Raw genomic sequence first — 19,100 nt, 5'->3', positions numbered from 1 at the left:
GCTGCCGTGACAGCGCCAAGGCCAACCACGGAATAGTGAAGCGCTTTCCGGGCTTTTTTGTATTTTTTCAACACAAGCCTGTAATGCTCGACCTCAGCAGATATTTCTTTTTCAATTCTGCTTATTTCGGTTAGCCGGAAATTCTCGGCATTTGTCGTTTCGGGAAGGCTTGGATAGATTTTTCTTCCATTCTCGGCAGGCGGCGCGCTTGGTGGCAACAGATTTGCCGAAGACATTGTATATATATAGAAATCTAATTTAACTCTAATTCAAAAAGAAGAGGGAAGCCCTTGAAATCAAAGAGTTCGCCATTTTCATCTTTGACGCTAATGGTGATGCTATTTATGAACTCGTCTGTAGAGCAGTCTCGCAAAACCTGTTGCGGAGAACCCTGGTAGCTTACCTTTTCATAAGGCTTCCATTTCACATCAAACAGGGCTAATACATTTGACCTTTTGCCATTGAACAGATTCCGTTCTGTGTCGATCAAATTACAATAAATAAAATATGTCGTTGGAGCTGTAAGCCTTTTCACGAATGCCATAAAAGCCAAATTTCGCTTAATATTAAACAAACCGGCTAAATCGCGATCAAGTTCAATCGGTTTTCCCCCAAAATGTTTGATTACAAGCTGGCCAAGAGGTTGATTTATTTCTGTTACAAGGTCATATTTATATTTTGCGAACAGACCTTGTATTTCTTTTGCCATGCTTTCTAAATTATTAAAAAGCCCTGGGAGTATTTTACTAGCTGACAAAGCTCTATCTTTGTTTTTATCTCCCAAGGAGGCCGAACCTTCCCTTTTCAAAGTGTCCCAGCTGTTGTACAAACTGCAAGAAATGAGTTTCATGAAATGCCCTTTCGGTATCGGTTCTTCAAAATATATTGTCTGCCCGTTCTGTTGCGTGACAATAGTGAGAACAACCATTTTATATTTAACAAATAAAATTGTGTTCAAATAAGATGGCTAATTTGTGGAATGGTCCTGCGTTAAAAAAAGCGGAGGCGGCGAAGAAAAAGGCATGGACAAACTTTTTAACCCGCTTCCCCAAAGCGGACAAAAGCCGGTTCGTTTCGCAGGGAAGTGTCGACGAGAAAAATAACGTGACCGCGGAGGTGTTTTTCAAAGAAAACGAAGACTCGTTTCAAAGCGTCTTCGGCTCAGACAGGCGCCATTGGAGCGCGGAAATGAAAGAGGCGCTTGGTTTGGGAGACAGCGGTGGTTTTCCTTATCAATTGACGCCGCTTGGTTCAAAAGTTTCCCTGCCCATCCCTGCGGTACCTTTCGACGGCAAAGCGCCAAGCTTGAAAAAAATATTCAACGACGCAATCCAAATCTACGTCACGCCTGACCAATATTTCACGACAAAATTCAGAGAAATATTTCAAGACACCAAACTGGGGCACACGTCTGGAACCGAATCAAAACACTGGTTAGGAGGGCCCGACATGAAATATTGGCCGCAGCAGCTCAACTTCGTGGTTTTCTGCGCGACACAGGGGGGCGGAGTTTCTCGCGAAATCTTTGACAGCGGGATGGATCTCCCCCCGCAGATAAGAGCTTTCTATAAATTCCACGTGTACTTCACGGTCAGGCGCATTTTGTACCAGCTTGGAGGTATTCAGAGCATGAGCGCTTTGCCCGGAGACCCGCCTTTCAACCAATACAATAATCATTATGACGTTGCTTCGTACAAAAGGATATGCAACGAGTTCGGTATAGATCCGTCGAGCGATTTCCGCTACACGCACTGGGCAAACCACGGCCTGGGTAGCGTTTACGTCTATGCGAGCGGTGCGGCGAAAACTGACTACCTATACCCGGGATGGAACAAATTCAGCGATGAAGGCGGCAAAGCTAATCAAGGAAACCTGATCTATTACATCGAGCCGGGGGCCGCTTCTGATACCCAATCGGACTGGTTTGCACCCAACACCGCGAATGGTTTGACGCAGGCGGGCTTGGCGCGAATCAACCAGTCAATCGAGGCTTTCGTTTACTGTGTCCTGTGCGCGCAAGTCAACGTCCGCAGCAGCATCCTCGGTTCGGGCGGTCGAGCAAGAGAAGCCCGAAGCGAGTTCCTGGTGCTGATGGAAAGCGCGATCACACAGGCCGACCTGGCCGCGAGTGTGCAAAGGTACCAGCTCGCGGTAGATCAAGCGAAGGTCAGGCTCAATCTCGCTGTAGCCCCCATGACCTGGCTCATGACCACGCAAATGATTATCAACACCGCAAGCACAATCGGTTACAACAACAAGCTGAAACAGGCGGTCTCCGGGATATGAAACTGGGGGTCAACAACGAGGTAAACCGGGAGACAAAAAAAGCTGAGCTCAAACTCATGGCAGGCGGCCCGTCAAAAATTAACCCACTCAACAGCCACCCGTCCAACCCGATACACAAAGCCGCAACAGCCGAATTAAGGAGGGGCAAGCCCCTCGACCCGGGGCGTGGGGTTGAACCCCACAGGAAACCATCTTCTACCGAAACTCAACAAGCGCAGCAAACGGCAGAAAAAATAGAGCTCGAGGCTCTGGATAAAACACCGCAACACGAAATTAACAAAACGGCTGTCATTGTCGGTGTAGTAGGATTGTCGGCTTTGCTGTTAATGGCTTGGCGGTAAGTTAACGCTGCTTCTTAAAATATTTTTCGAACAAAAAGGCCACCGCGGCAAGAATGAGCAGCCAGGTGTGCTCGGCCAGAAAACCGACGACTTGGCCGGCGGCTTTGAAAAGGAAGCTCACAATCGAGCCAATCAGCCCGGGCAGCAGTGAACCAAGTTTCGCGGCAATATCTTTGAGGGCATTTCCCAAAGCTTTGCCGGTGGCTTTCAAACCTCTGGTGAGGACCCCGATGACAGCTCCGATTGTGGTCCCGGCGGCTAGAAGAATAGCGGTCAATGTCACGCCATAGTTTTTGAAGATCTCTTTGACCCTTTCCAAGAGAGGCCGCCCCCTTTCCCTTTCCGCGATCTGAGTTTGCAAACGCGCGATCTCCTCCTTTCTTTCTGCCACTCTGTCTTCTGCGGCTTCTTTTTCGGAGGGCGAGGCATTCTCATCTTAGATGATCGCCTGGTCTTCCTCGTTTTGGCGCTGCAGCTCGCTTTCCTGCTCTTTCAGGTCGTCCAACGGTTTTGTTTGGTTGAGCCTTTCTTCGATGGTATTTCTTTCACTTTCTTTTGCCGCGAGGCTTGCTCTAAGTCTGTCGACCTTTGCTTGTTCTTCTTCTTTGTTTTTTGCTTGTGTTTCAAGCGCGGCCACCTCTTTTTTTGCTTTTTCAAAATCTGTTTGTAAATTCTTTTGCAGTTGCCTCTGTCTGCGCAGTTCTGCTTCACTTTCAACATTGCACCCATGCTCATCGTGAATTGCATCAATCTTTGCTTGCGTTCTCTCTATTCTTTGCCTAAGCTCCTGTAACTCTTGTGAGGCTTTTTCCCTTTCCGCGGCGAGTGTTTCCGCCTCTTTTAATTGCTTTTCAGCGTCTATCAAATTTTGTCGGACGGTTCTTATGGTCTCATTTTCTTTATCAATAACTTCCTGTGCCATCGGGCCAAGAGAGTCTTTGATCTCTTTTGAAAGTTTTGGGTTTAGCTGTTGCCTGCCTGTCCTCTTTTCTGTGGTGAAGAGGTCATAAAGTTTTTTGCCGAAGCCCTTCATTTTGACTTGCAGTCGGCCGGAGGCCTTGTTGTATTCAGTTTCTAGATTTATTGCGCTTGCATGCGGGAAAGTTCTCGTTAAACTGTCCCATGATCTTTGCTGTTCACCTTCCGCGGCTAACAAAGGGGTTTCTTCATAAGAAGTGTCAGGCAGGCCGGACTGCTCGTGCTGCATTGTACGCATTTCCGTTTGTTCGCCCCCGTGGTAGGGGTCGCCAGGTTGGTATGGAGTGGACGCTGCGCCTGGCTGAAAAGGATGGGTTGTGTCAACCTCTTGTTCGCCATCATCATCAGAGTCGTGGTCAAGCCGATTGTCGAGTTCCGGGTCTTTGTAACCAAATTCGCCACCGCCTTCCGCCATAGCGATATATTTCAAGCAAGTTATTTTTCAAATTAGAAATAATCGCCTGTGTTTTATTAACAATGTCAGTTCCAGAGAACCTTCGCGCAACGTACAGCGAAAAGACCGTACACGCCATGAAGGCCGAGCGCTCGGTCAATCGAATCACCTTTTCCCCTTCCGAAGCCAACCCCGGCAGTACGCTGTACGTTTCCGTGCCCAAGCTGAACGAGAACGAGGTTCTGGTGCCGGGCTCGCTAGCGCTTGTCTTTGACATCGACCTTTCTGGAGGGGAAGCCAACAACTTCCTCGTCCAGAACGTCACGCGGGCGCTCGTTGACAGGCTGGTCGTGAAGTTTGCAGGCACTATCCTGCAAGACACGGTTGGGTATGACATCTACAAAACGTTCGAAGACCTTTTCCTTTCGCAGGAAGAGCGAGACAACAGGATTCTCGAAGGGATTCAGAGCGAGGATCTGTGCAAGATCCGCTCAGACGCGGGAGACAAGAAAAATGACTCGCAAGCCGCCGTTGAACACAAGCTGAACGATGTATACGGAAAAAAGTACCGGATCAGGCTTGACCATCAGATCTTAACCGACCACGGCGTTTTCTACCCCCAGGTCCTTTCCAACGACCTCACGTTCGATGTAAAACTTGCCCAAGCTATACACGTGGTCAAAGGCTCCGACACAACCCAGCTGAAATACAAGCTGAAAAACATCCAGCTCGAGTACAAAATGATCTGCAGCAAGACTCTGGCAGACGAGGCGCGGAGCGTTTACTCCAGCGGCAAAGAGTTCAGTTTCAACAACGTGCTACATGACAAAGAGGTGGACTTAAAAAAAGACACTGACACGAGGATCAACATCAAAGTCAACACCCCGAGAAGGTCGCTAAAAGCCCTCCTCCTCCTGTTTGTAGAGCCGTATACCGCGGGCGCCAGAGATTCAGAAAAATTCGTCTTCCCCGATCTGACGAAAGTCAGCGTCACGGTCAACGGCGCGCCCAACAAGCTTTACAGCGACGGCATCGAAGGCAAGGACATGTGGGAGCAAGCGAGCAGCAGAAAAAGGGTGAACTCGCGTTCGTGGGCGCCGGGGCGCTCGCTCTGGGCTACGCGGCCTTCCGGTTCCTTTAAACTTTTTTACGCCTTACTTATATGGACGCCAAACTCGCGAAATTTTACTACGGCCCCGGGGGCTACTGGAAAGGAATCGCCGCGATCAAAAAATTGGCCGAAGCCGCCAAGGTACCTGAAGAAGCCGCAAAAAAGTGGCTGATCAGGCAAGCGCTCTGGCAGATATTCCTCTCCGCGCCGAAGCGAATTCCTCGGCCGAAATTCGACGTTCCCACGCCCAACAAGGTCCATCAGGCGGACCTTCTTTTTCTGCCGCACGACAAGCTCCCTCGCGGCCGCAAAGTTTTCAAATACCCGCTGACCGTTGTCGACTGGCCAGCCGCTACAAAGAGGCCGAACCCCTGACTTCGAAGAATTCTGATGAGGTCGCCCAGGCCTTTCAGAAGATTTACAAGCGCTCGCCTCTCGAATGGCCTGAAATGCTGCAGGTTGACCCCGGGCGCGAGTTCATGGGCGCTGTCACACAAGAGATGGACAAGCACAAAACCTTTATCCGGCGCGGGCGCGTTGACGTTCACCGCGACCAGGCCATTGTTGAACGTTTCAACCGCACCCTCGCCGAGCGCTTGTTCAGTCACCAGTACGCCATGGAAATGCTTCTCCCTGAGGGCAAGCGGTCCACCGCCTGGGTGAAAAGACTTCCTAAAGTTGTCTTGGCTTTGAACAACGAGGTCACAAGCCTTATCGGCAAGAAACCCGCCGTCGCCATCAAAGAAAAATCTGTTTATGCAAGGCCGTCGACACCTTATTCACGGCCTGTCGGTAAACGCGAAAAAATCCTCCCCCCTCTTGTCCAAGTTCGTTATCTCTACCAGCCCGGCGAGCTTGAAGGGGGTGTGAAAAGGGCCACGGATCCAATCTGGTCTTTGAAAGTTTACAGCATTGAAAGATCTTTTTCCAAATCGGATCAGCCCGTTCTCTACTATATGCGCGATGGGCCCAAGCGCGGCTTCGTGCGTGAAGAGCTGCTGGTTGTCCCTCCGAACACGCAGCTATCCCCAGAGCAACTTTGAAACTTCGGCTTCCAACACTCTAAGTTCATCATCCGTTAATGTTGACAATATATCCATGCCGATGTATCCGTAAGCTTTTGTATGGATACCATCGTCACCTATCCATCGTTTTGAATCAAATGGCGAAGCGAAATTTTGTTAAGATGGATGCCGTAGATCCCGTGTCCCTCACTTCGAAGAGTATTCATTCCATGCCATTGCTGCCATTACTGTTCATGCGTTATTTGTTTCTTGACAACATTCTTTTTCACACCCTTCGCTTTTTTGATATTTTTTTCGTCCACCTTCAGGATGGAGTACATTTTCGGTGTCAGACCCACGTACTCTGCGATGGGGGCGGGGGGGGGGGGGGGGGGTCCCTGCACATTCGTCTTTCATTTTGCCCAAGACCTTTTTGTTCTTGTTTGAGTGGAGAGGATGCTCCTTCGGGTAGTCGCTCGTGTCGTAAAGGTCCATGTTGTTTTTCATGTCTTCGTAGACGTCTTCTGTTTCGATTAGAATCAGAAGGCTGTCGGTGTCCATGTACAAGAGCTCGCACTTCGAGCCATACTGCTTTTTAAGCTCGTTGTAAAAGAAGTCATACATCAGGATTTCGCTGTTGTCGAGGATCGTCATCCCCGTGTAGACCGGCTTGTTGAGAAGCAGCTTGTTTTTTCGCATGTCTATCCCCGCCATGTCGTTTGAAAATAAAACATGCCTTGAGTACAAAGGGCTGGCGATCAATTTCCTTATTTTTTCCGTCTCGTTGCTGCGCACTATTCTTATGTCAACGCGGTTTCGCAGGTTTTCCATGGTTCTGCCGAAAACCGAGTTGTTCATGAGCTTGTAAAAGTTCTTTTCGAAGTCGCTCTTCGCTTTCTTACTAAACTCTGTGTTCATCGGGATGTACGGCTCCATCCAGCGTTCTTGTTCGAACTCCAGCACCCTGTGCACACTTTTAAGTTTCATGCCCTGCTTCAGATTAAACTGCAAGTCCCTGTAATGCACAACGTAGTTCTTCTTGTCACGAAGCGTTAGCAGCAGCTTCTTGCTCTCCGGGGGTTTCAGATCCAGGTCTTTCATCAACCCCTTTTGGTAGTCCGACATCCACTCCTTTTTTACGGCCTTTTTCTCCGGCGCCAGAGGATAGCTGTTGTGCTCCTCGTGAAGTTCTTGCGGGTATTCGAGATCGACCTCGAGAATGCACCCCTTCTTCGCGTTTTCTTTCATACTAAGAATCTCCTCCTCTGTGGGTAACTCTCTTTTCCACTTGAAGCCTCTTATCGGGAGAGGCAAACTCATCGCTCATCCGTAGAGATTGTTTGCGTCGAGATAGATGATGTGTTTTTTGGGCTTGCTGGGGTCGTATCCCGGTACTTGCGGGTTGTTTGCCTTGGCGTACCTCTTGCTCACCACGGAGATTCCGCCCCGCATTCCCCTTTCCACGAAGAGATGTATTTCGTAGTCTGTGAGGAGCTCAAGCTCGAGCCCCGTCTTTTTCAGGAGCGCGTCCCAGGAGAGGCCTGGCGACGTGTAATAATGCGCCGGATCCAACCCGTACTGCTCAAGGCACAGGTTTCTGAAGTTCTCAAAAACATCCGTCAGAAGCGCGACGTCCGTTTTCACGTAAAGATCGTGGTAATCGCCCAGCATTTTGCATTCAAAATACTCCCAGACAGCCTGCGCGTGCGCGTACTCTTCGTCTGTTATGTGCTCGTCGTTCAGCTTGTCGTAAAACTTCTCTTTGTCCGGAAGCCTTGTCTCGCTGAATCTTTCCCTTGAGTCCATGTACTCGTAAGGGTAGATCCCTTTTTTGTAAAGCAGGTCTGTGCCTTTCGAAATCGTTGATGTTATTTTCAACGATTCCTTCGGTGTCGCTCTTACAAGTGAATCAAGGCTTCCTTGCAAAAAGTTCAAGCTGTCGATGAAACGCAGACCTCCGACCGAAAATGTGATGTATTTCTCCATGTTGTTGGCGACACATTTGACCTCTTTCTCCAGCCTCGACATCGCTTGCATCAAGTGGTGCGCGTCGTAGCCCCTCAGGTTGTGGAATACGACTGGTATTGGGTCCGTCTTGGCGTTTATTCGCAACTTCTTGTTGCATTCGTCGTGCGCGGCTCCGCGGAACCTGCCAGTTATGTGACAATGGTCCTTTACCGCGTCTCTGAAGTTTTTTTGAAGTAAAGGTTTTTCACAGTATTTACAGTTTTCCTGTGATTTTGCTTCCAACTGGTATTTTTCGTCTTCCAGTCTTTTCAGCCTTTGAACGCCCCATTTCTCCTTCTTTTTCTGTGCCATGTAGAAACATTTTTTGTGTCCTTGGCCCCAATAACTCAATTTTTCGCCTTCACCTTCTTCAACGTTCCATACAGGCAAAAAATCCATGAATTGGTCTTTTATCAGAGCTTTGTTGCAAATGTGGCAATCAGTTGCTTTTTTGAAATTTTCCCAGTCCTTTCACGTCATAACAATCGGCTTTGGAGTGGCCAAAATCTCTCTTATTTTCTCCTCTTCCTGCAGAACGTCGCTTTAGAACCCCCCCCCCCCCCACTGCGTTTTCGCCCCTGTAAGTGTTCGAACCAACCACTTCACCATCGCTTCTCACAACAAGGTAAGAGTAACCGCATGCCTCGTGCCTTTCGGTCTTCTCTGTGTAGCTTGTTTCCATTCTCTCACGCTCACAGCTCTGAATCTTTCTTACAAGAGCCTCGAAGTCCGCGTAAATAATGAAAGGCATCTTCATCTGTTTTTTGAAGTTTTGGAAGGAAAGTATGTTTTCCCCCTCTTCCGGCATCACGATCCTTGTCGGCCTGCCGTTCACACCGTTGCAATATTTTTTGTGACTCACGAGCAAGTCTGCTCTTGAGAAACCGGTTAAGCACAGCATGCAAAAGTGCTTTGCGTCTCTGTGCTTGGTCTGATCGAAAAGCAAAGCGCTTTCTCTTTTTACGTAACAGTAGTGCTGGATTTCTCCTGACTCGATTAACATCAAGTTTATCCTCGGCGCATTCGCTTGTTTTTTGCTTATCTGGTGCACGATCACACAATCGTTTTCCCAGCCAAATACGTTAATTGCGAGTTTCGGGTTTTGTGCCTGGAGCTTTTCTATCTGTTTTACGGTGTGGGGAAATCAATGCCTACGTAGTTGATACCGTCATTGACCGGATATTTGCTTGGTCTTTGCGGGTTCTTTCCATCTTTTGGAGGGAATAAAGCGGCTCTGAGTGCCCACTTCAAACATTCGTTATCCATGTTTTTCACGTTGACTATTGCCTTCTTTTTCGCCACTTTGGCAGGAAGAGGCAAATAGGTCCCTCCGCGAAGTGGCTGATAGCGCGCAACATTCACGTACGCGATCTGTATCCTTTCAACCGCCCATCCTGATCCCATCTCGGACCAGTGTTCTATTTCTCCTTTTGCGTTTTCAATAAATTCATCCAATTTTTGTTTTATCAGGTCCTCATCATTCCTTTTGAAAACGTGCGGTTCATCGTCTTTGAAATAGTGCTCCATGTATTGCGTTTCATCGTTTCTTTCTATTGAGAACTTTACTTGTAACCCGAAACTTACTTTAACGCTGTTTAACCTTTGGGTTTCTTGTCCAACCAAATCGGTGATCTTTTCTTTGTTTTCTCTTGCGAACTTCAAAAGATCTTTATTGTTTGGGTTCCTTTCGGATAGAGCCATTCTCCACACACGGAGCCATTCTTGGAAATCGTTTTGGGATATTTGGAACCCGTCGTATAATGCTGTAAAATCTGGTTGTAACGGTTCGGGAAGGTTTGTTTGTTCCTCCCTCGATATTGCGCCGTAGAACATTTGCAGAACATCTGACGAGTATCTTGCGGCAGCCATGACGGCGTATACACTGTGCATGCACTTCTACAATAGGAAAACTTTTCTGGCACAATTTTGTATATACTAGTGAAGGGCACATCCGCGCATATTGATTACAGACTTTGCAGCTTCGCTGGACTCGCTATTTTGCCTAATTTTACTGCTGTGCTGTTGCGTTACACACACAGTGGTGGCACAGCACTCACAGACGCATTTCTGGCACAGCACACATTTCTGGCACAGCACACATTTCTGGCACAGCACACATTTCTGGCACAGCACACATTTCTGGCACAGCACACATTTCTGGCACAGCACACACACACGCAGCTCTGGCACAGCACACACATATATAGTGGGGGTTCTGGTCACAAACGAACGCACCCAGTGCAAGCGTAACACAACACCGAATCTTCAGATGAGGTGTTGTGTTACGCTTGCACTGGGTGCGTGAGTGCTGTGCCAGAACCCCCACTATATATGTGTGTTTCTCGGGATTGACTTCTTATACAAATAAAACATTTAAAACATTGGGCAAGTCTATATTGCTACCATCTGCGACAGAGGCAAAATTTTGACCCAATATAGTCTAAGGTATCGTAAGCGACCACTTCCTTGACATTTTGGGTCGTCGCTTACGGGAGGTTCGACCGTATGCGATTTGCTGGGTTTTTTTTTTTTCGTACTAGAACAGACACTCTAAAGTTAGTACGCTAATCAGAGGATTAACAACTGCCGCTGTCCTAACATTTGAGCAGAGATCTAAATTCGTCAACGTTTAGGGGAGTTAGATGCCATGCTGAGATGCTGAGGCTACCTACCATCTCATTTCCAACGCTCACGCTCGTGAAATATCTATTAATTATCATCCTCCTCCTCCTCATCACCATCATCATCATTATCATCGTCACCGTCATCATTATCAGTATCATCGTCAGCATAGTCACATATTTCAATGATAATCAATAATGTTAACAAAGATTGCTATAACAAATACAAAACACAACAACAACAAAAACAACAAAAGCCTGGCAATAGGACGGCGAAAACAGAGCAGCAAGAGTAATAAAATAAAGTTAATTGAAGACTTCAATGCAATGGGGGAATGCAATTTAAAAAGAAGGGACATTTATAAAAAAAAATAACTTGGCTTGCAGGTAATTATGTTTGGCATGGAGTACTCTCGATTGAATGTACTAAAACTGGAACCAAGCCAATTACCTACCAATCAGACCGCTCAGCCAATCTCAAACCAAAACCAAAACCAAAACCAAAGCAATTGCCTGATTACTTTCGACTCTCAATTGAAAACCGCCGTATTGTAAAAGTGCAATAAAAATGGGTATCACTGCGCTATTTTTGGGCAATATTTATGACCGTTTTAGTAACTCTTTAACCCCCTAAGGTTACCCTAGCTATCAGGATTTAATAATAATTTCTGAAAAATATATATTTCGCTGTCGAGCTTATCTTGAAAGAAATAATGTTGTTTATGTTCGCGCGGTCGGGCGCGCGCTGATGACGCGAAAATCGAACGCAGCAAGGATACAAAAAGAAATTTAGTGGAATCACCTAAATCAGATCACCGATTCATTTATTTCCAAACATCAATTTTGATCTGTTGGTCTCGCCAGAAATTACACAGACTGTTGAAGAGGTCCGTCTTGTAAAAAAAAATCCATTTTTTTATTAAAAGAACGCTACCTTTTATCACGTGATCGCAAGGCAATTTTTTCATCTTGGCTTCATAATGTAGGTATTTTTTTGTTTTGTGATGTTTTATTTTTTTAGAAGGTCTCTTACCTTCCGCAAACCGCCAAATTTTGTATCTTCGAAATCGCAGACCGCTTTTATTCTCTCCTAAAAACCGAAAACGCGCGTCATCATAAATGATCTTTAGCTCAATAATCGTATTTCTCTGCACAAACACCACAAGACTTACTCTAGCCCTAAAGTCAATCTTTGTTAAAGGAGAAGCTTCAAACAAGACAAAGTTACCGCTCAGTCTTCTGAGCTCAGTAACTCTGTTTGAATGACCGCCACAAAAACACGCAAAAACGTACCGAAAACCGCGGGCCAAATTTATGATTTCCTCCAACTGCGCGATAATTTCTTAACCGTGAACCGCCAGATAAATGTGAATGTACCCGCCAAACGGCACTCAAAACTGACTTAAGTTGTCAAACCACCACAGTATAATTGACCCTCTTTTTAGCGAATCACCTACAAAGGGCAAGATAAACTTTGCGGTGGATCTAAAGTGCGAAAAGAGAAAACAGTATGTTTCTCACCCATCCATTTTTGCGGCCCAGTCAGCATCTGGCATTGGTTAGGCGTGTTCCAGAAAGCTTGATCTCGCGCACAGCATTTTGCTTTCTTTATTCCGTTTAAGTTGTCCGTGCCATCCCGTTCAAAGCCGACCACGTAGTAATATCCGTCAGACCTTTCACACCTCATTTCTCCCTTTTTGTTAAAGCTATTGCTCCAGTCTTGCATAAAACATGAGCGTGCAGCAACTGGGCAGGAGAGAAAACACGTTTGTCGTTAAGGCCACGTCTACAGTACGTCGGATTAAATTTGAAAATGGCGTTTTCACTTTAAAAACGCATCAAATGTTTCTGTCCACACTACGCCGGAGAAATTTGAAAACGCACCAACACCGGCCGTTTCCAATTTGTGTTTGAGAAAGACTTGACCAGGGAAATGACATGATCGATTATCGTGATGTCTTCAAAGCTACAGCTCTCGACCGCACCTCGTGTAACTTTTGGGCTTTCTCAATGCCCTCCATGCTGTCTTCCCACGTGCATTCTTAACAGCTCGATGATAAAACCTAAAATCGACTGTTAAATTAACATATGAAAAGCAGCCAGTGCTTTTACCACCTCCTGAAGTCAAGTAAAATCATTCCAATCTAAGGAATTTAATCGGATGGGTCACATTTATGATCAGTTCCGGTAGAAACTGATTAGTTTTACATACTTGCATGTACCGATGATTACCTTAAGCTTCCGCGGGGATGTTTTAGATGGTACAACCGTTGACTTTGGCCTTTACGAAACATGTTCAAAGACCCCTGGAGAATCCCTGCCTAAAACAATCTTTAAAGTTAAAATTACGTACGATAAGGTTTTTGCACATTGTAAGTCGCACGCTACAAAACTTGCATGTTGCACCATCTAGACTTTCTCTAAGGATAACGAATATCGCTGATGCCCTTGTTAACAGATTAGCGATGTTACCCTGACGGTTGACCGGTACCTGCTTTTAGCCCTGGTTGTGGTGAGTCCTGACCTAGTTCAAGAAAATCTATACGAAACAGAATGACCCAGCCCGAGCACATTCCAACCTCCAACTTTAAATCTTTAGTAAAAGGTATAAATTCATCACACAGGGTCCAAAGTAGTTCAGCTTGATCTTACAAAACGCTTCTTGAAGGTGTAGCCCCGTTAAATTGATTCTTTCTTTTCTTGCTACATATATGAATTCAATTTCAACTGTTTTCTGCTCGACAAATCTTATTCCCCTCAACCATCTGTTTCGTGACTGTTTGTAGGATATTCGAAGGCAATTTAAGTAGGTTAAACACCCCTCCCTTGATAAGATATGATGGAGTTGTTCAAGCAAGTTAAATTTCACTTTAGAACCCCATACACTCTTTATTAGTCAAACCACCCCACTCCCTGACGAAACGACGCCGTTTCTTGAGCTTTTCGAATTCTCACATCATATTCCAATTTCCTAACATAATATTGTACCTGAACATAAATGACCAATCTATGATATTTCAGGCACTTACCTGAAAAGGACGAACATAAGCTACACACCAAGAATGTCAGCCAAACTGGACTATTTGGCCACATCATAAGCAGGAATGTACGATATGCTGTAATGTAGAAAGTAGACAGTTTCGTTTCACGTCAAGACCTCAACGGTGACGGCTGGGATGACTTAAAGGAGCTCAGTCAAGGTATTTTGAGTTGTGTTGGCCACATACAAAATTAACTTTAAACTTAAGTAAACCTGAAAATAATAGTTTACTAACATAGAAAAACACTTAAGAGATATTAATAAACCATAAAGGAACAAGGATGATCAAGGATGGAGAAGATATAACACGGATTGGAAACGACAAACTTAAAAAAATTTAGGCTAGGCTTTTCAAGATGCGCAAGCCGTGAGGTAGCTCCTGTTAAGTACTGTCCCCTATCGGAATTCACACTCCACTACTGTCCGAGGGAAGAATGAAACTGAATTTCAATTCAGTACTAGATTTTGGCTTCCCTTGGTACTTGTGTATCTTTGCTAACAATTTCTTTTTGTTACCAAGAAATTACCAAGACCTTAGGGAAAGGAAACAAAGCAAGACGTACTCAATTAAGCATCCGAAGGAAAGACTGAGCCCTTGCGCCTTTCATGATATCTTGTTCTTAAACTCTTCCAAGGTACCTAGATTTCCTTGGCGCGTAACGATGCAACGCTAACTCAGTCAAGTAAATTCACGGTGAACTAAACTCAGTGACTCTAAGTGCTTTTTGAAGTGAGTGTCTACTAAGTGAGAGCCTTACACTAAAATTAGGAATCTTTGGTAGGACAAAAGCAGTTACTTCTTTCTATACAAAAGGAAGTACACTTTACGCAAACATGTAATGCGAACACGGCTAGTCAGATGAATACTGGTAACTGAAAATAAAAGCTTCATATACCTAACAAAAAAACACAAGTATTTCTCAGCTACACTAATTTAAGGAAATCCGTTTTCCAAAATTTCGAAGTCTGATTTTTGAAGCTATACAGAGTTACTCGCACTTGAATTGACTCTCCCTTTGGACCAATCTTTCTTGTCTTTGCGACAAAAGAGTAAAAGTTGTATTTCATTGGCTAGTATAGTTTATATTTTGGCAACAGGTGATATAATTTTTTTTTCTCTGCTACTCACCACAAAGATGTGTCAGTAAATCTGACTTCTTCCTTCCTCTCAGGCAGGCTGAGATCAGATGACCGTTTTGAAATTCACATTAATTATACGTGAGCCAGCGCTTTCTTGATATCTTGTTAAGGGCACCTGAACAGTGTGTTGTTGATTACACAGTAGGTTAAATTCCATTTTTCAGAGAAGGGTGGGCTACATGTCCATCAGGGCATTTCCTGAATGGTTTCCACAGAGGAAGAAGTCATCAGTTAAAAAGTATCCAGTGGGCGCAGTGTTGTGAACCTGCACTACAGCCCTACTGGTACAAAGCAAAGATCAAGATGTTGGTGCAGGTCATACATGGAAATGCAACGATGAGGGATTCTATGTAGTTGGATTACACATCTGAGTCACTTTCTAGCATCACCAAGCTTAGATGCTGCAACATGTATGACGGTGAGTAATTGTCCGCTTGGGGGAAGGGAGGGAAATTTGAAAAAGATCAAGCAGTATTGCTCCGGGGAGTCTGGGAAACCTTACACAACGGACATTTTGTTCCGCAGGGCTGGGAAACGTTACGCAAGGGCAAGGGCTCCGCAGGGGCTGGGAAACCTTATGCCGTGCCATGCTAAACAAAAACACAAATTTGCTACCCCGTCTGCGACTACATAGTTCACTTGAGCACCACCTGAGACAGAAAGTGTATATTTAATTTCAATTTTTATTTCTAATTTTAACCTTTTTCTATATCACTATATTACTTTCGCCCATTCCCATAGAACCTAATTGAGTCATCTCTACGAGGTAGCTAAGTTTAATATGTGTCGTCCAAAAGGCAAAATAATCGGAAAGAAGTACTAGTTGATAGTTTTTTTCATTTTACTTAGTCAGACCTCTACGAATTGTTGGTTTAGTGATCTGCCGGTAACCTTATTTTAGAGGATCCTATTGCCATATTCGCACAGGTTCACCCTGACAACAGGCGAAATAGTTATAGGCCCTTTGCAGCTGGGGTCACGTGACCAAATTTTTCCTAGAAATTTTTACATTATGGGCTATAACTTAAAGAATGCCAGAAATGGAGAGAGCGCATCGAAAATACCAAAATGGCCAAGTTTGAGGCCCCTGGATTGAAAGAGTCTTTATACGTTAGTTTGAATTTTCAGAAAATTTAGAGGATTTTTACAGAAAATGTTGCTGGAGAGCAAGGCGTTGCTCTCAAACAACTTTTTCCATAGAAATCTTTTATTCTTGTAAAAATTCTGACTGTCATAAATTCTCATTCTTTAATGATGTGAGCCTCAAACTTGGCCATTTTGATAGTTTTCGACATGCTTTTTCCATTTCTGGCATTCGTTAAGCTATAGCCCATGAATGTTATGAAAAATAGGTCACGTGATGGCTTAGCTGCAAAAGGCATATTCCTGCATTGAAAATTGTTAGTATTGAAAAGAAAAATTTGGTCGCGTTTTATTTAAAGCTGGTAAGTTGCGGTCGAAAATGCAAACCTTGGCAAAGCCCAATAACTGGTGTTGTTAATGCTTACTTCATGCGATGCAATGAATTTGCATCGCATGTCTCAACCTCTTCCCGTGCTAATAATGGCTAGAGCCTCGACTCCGCTTTTCCTTGTAGAAGTCCTAACACTGAAGTCGGGAGATGAAGTAAAGACGAGAACTATGGATTTGACGCTCGATAACTTGGGTCTTTTGGCGTTTTACTTGGGATACGGTTGGTCAAAAGAATGCAGAGGTCAGCATAATGGCCAAGATTTTATAAGAGATGGTGACAGCTGGAGGTCCCATTATCAAAACGGATGCAGTGGAGAGAAGGCAAAAGAACGTCTGAAGATCTTCTACGAGAACTTTTCTTTTAAAGTAAAGAATATTGACTACGGGAAGCCAGAAATTCAGTCAATAAAGCCTATTGTACAGGATGTCGGAGAGATCAACAACATGGATTCGACTCCAACCCAAACGAGTATTTCACGAGAAATAAAGTCTGTTCGCACCGTCACCCATTCCTCTACCACCAGGTTTAAATCCACTTTCGGAGCTTCAGTGACGCTCGGTTACACGTCTCCCGGCATTTTCGGCTTAGCTGCTGGAACTTTCAAAGCGTCCATCACCTTGTCTGGAGGAAGCGAGAGTGCTGGATTGAACACAGATGAAGACGGGAAGATCAAGTGGGACATCGTTAAAGTGAAAGAAACGCAAACAACAGATGCCGATTCTGGGTCACCATACCAGATGATAACTTCCAACAAGCAAGTCAATGTACCTTACAAAGCCACCATTTAAGTCCAGTTCAAGGTTAAATTTGAAGGCTTCCTGAAAGAAAAAAAAAAAAAAAACTTCCAAGACACGCACAAAGGTAAAACCAAGCGACCTCCCTTTAAATACACACTCGGTACAGACAGTGTTCCTTTTTACAAGTTCTTGAAGCAGGTCAGCGAACGAGGTGACAGCCCTTGGCTGTGGAGTGATATGATGCATGGAGAGGACGAGGAATTGAATCAGTACGTTCAAGAGGTAATTGGCGTACTGACCGACGAGAGCCTGTACGAGTTCGAGCTCCATGGCATGTTTCATGACGTGGCAGGCTTGGATTTCGATGTGCAGTGGGATGATAAACCCGTTGCAAACGTGCCAGGTGTAAATGCTACGCTTTCCGCCTAAGCAATAGTCTCCCCGCAGCCGTTTTTGCGGAACGGACTACCTAAGCAAGTGAAGAAATCAAATTATTACGATTTTCCTTGTAATACTCCGTTGTCACATTAAAAGTGAGACAGAGAAGAATGAAAGTGTGGTTGTACTTTATGATGTTTCATTGAATACTAGTTGATCCGTTTGGGAAATGCACTCATCCTGGTTAAAAGCGCACTTTTTTTGTTATGACTGACGAGCGAATAAAAGTGCTACTAAAAACAAGAAGAGATTTCTACAATCACACACAATATTTTCTTTCTCAAATAAATCACCATCTTCCTTTACATTGCTATTCCGGTAGATCTCGTTAATAATTTTTGCATTCAAAAACACTCAGTAAGAGTGCGCACAAAAAATGTAAAATGTATACTTAATTGGCCACTCCCCCTTGGGACTTGTCAGGACCAATGAAGAAGCAGAATGATTGCATTGACAAAGCGAATATCATGAGCATGTATCATGAGTCTCATACGCAGATATATTGACATAAAAAATTAATAACCTTTACAAACCCAGCGCGAGAGCCATACCGGAGATTATTATATGGCAAGATAGTCTCGAGGTAAGTAAGAACTGAAGTCCTTATTGATTCTTTGTTAGCCGGAATTTTGCCATACGGATCGTTTCTATAAAAACCATCAAAAGCAGTGTATTGTTTGCTTCTGAAAGCCGGAATAGTACACGACTAAAAATGTTAAGAATAAAATGATACTATCATCGACTGGAAAAACATCGTCGACTAGGCGTATATTAGGCATATACTCAAGTGAGATATTAAGTAAAACAAAAGGGAAAGAGAGTTGGAAGAAACAGAAAAGGAACCTTTTATGTCACAGCAAGTTCTCTCAGAAACGTAAGTAATAAAACTTTATAAAATAACGAAGCTACTCGCGCGCTCTCATTGGTCTATAGGTGTGTTTAGATGAGAGCATGTAAACACAGCTGTGACGTGTCACCCACGATCACTCCTTAAAATTTTCTATTTAAGCAATAGAACACTTTCTCCATGTTTGCATAGCCTCATCTAAACAGTCGGGGGGTTGGGAGAACTCTCGAAAGTTAACTAAACCCTCGACTTCGTCTGGGGTTTGCATAATTGTCTCGAATTCTACCAATCCTCCGCGTGTTTAGATGAGGCTTTGTAATCACGGAAAAAGAGCTCTATTGCTTGAATAGAAAATGTTAAGGAGCGATCGTGCGTGATAGTGCCCGGTACAATATTTGGAGAATATTGGACTGGCAATGGATAAATCCCATTGGTTGATTTTAGTTATTGATTAGAATAATGGCCCTTAGTTCTTTTCTTGTACAGACCACTTTGCCCTCTTTCCGTGCTGCCACAACCTTGGGCCAATATTCTCCAGTGTGGCCCTTGCGCCAGAGGGCCATACTGGAGGGTTAATAAGAGATTAGTATTGACCCGAGTTTGTTGCAGTACGAGCCGAGCGCGACGGGGTCTGTACAAAAACGACCGAGGGCCAATATTCCCGAGCACGGCTTAAAAAGGT

The 19,100-nt window shown here is 44.8% G+C and overlaps 2 protein-coding genes and 4 pseudogenes across 2 annotated transcripts in view; 3 read left to right on the top strand and 3 right to left on the bottom strand.

Moving 5' to 3' along the window:
• Positions 1-893: 893 nt before the first annotated feature.
• On the top strand, positions 894-2,627 carry LOC149096286 (uncharacterized; annotated as a pseudogene).
• A 1-nt stretch (position 2,628) lies between these two features.
• Positions 2,629-3,660, bottom strand: LOC149096285 (uncharacterized; annotated as a pseudogene).
• Positions 3,661-3,797: 137 nt separating this feature from the next.
• Positions 3,798-5,859, top strand: LOC149096284 (uncharacterized). Its single transcript, XM_089281233.1, has one exon. The coding sequence runs from the start codon at positions 4,083-4,085 to the stop codon at positions 5,280-5,282; it is 1,200 nt and encodes a 399-aa protein (XP_089137359.1). The 5' UTR covers positions 3,798-4,082; the 3' UTR covers positions 5,283-5,859.
• A 1,578-nt stretch (positions 5,860-7,437) lies between these two features.
• LOC149096283 (uncharacterized) lies at positions 7,438-10,262 on the bottom strand (annotated as a pseudogene).
• A 568-nt stretch (positions 10,263-10,830) lies between these two features.
• The window catches only part of LOC149096275 (uncharacterized), a 49,584-nt gene continuing 41,314 nt past the window's right edge, over positions 10,831-19,100 (bottom strand). Inside the window, exons 2-3 of the mRNA XM_089280884.1 lie at positions 11,776-11,832; positions 10,831-10,956 (exon numbers count right to left, since the gene is read on the bottom strand). Coding sequence (XP_089137010.1) covers positions 10,831-10,956; positions 11,776-11,832 — 183 coding nt within the window. The remainder of the gene's footprint in view (positions 10,957-11,775; positions 11,833-19,100) is intronic.
• LOC149096282 (uncharacterized) lies at positions 16,486-17,612 on the top strand (annotated as a pseudogene).

Source organism: Orbicella faveolata, unplaced genomic scaffold (genome assembly GCF_042242905.1).
Source record: "Orbicella faveolata isolate gen_17 unplaced genomic scaffold, um_ofav_v1 contig_48, whole genome shotgun sequence".
In the NCBI taxonomy this organism is placed as follows: domain Eukaryota; kingdom Metazoa; phylum Cnidaria; class Anthozoa; order Scleractinia; family Merulinidae; genus Orbicella; species Orbicella faveolata.
The sequence above is the reverse complement of the archived record's forward strand: the minus strand, read 5'-3'. Positions and strand labels throughout refer to the sequence as shown.

Bases quoted from the DNA above. Each gene is read 5' to 3' on its own strand.
- LOC149096284 (XM_089281233.1), top strand. From the start codon at position 4,083: ATGTCAGTTCCAGAGAACCTTCGCGCAACGTACAGCGAAAAGACCGTA.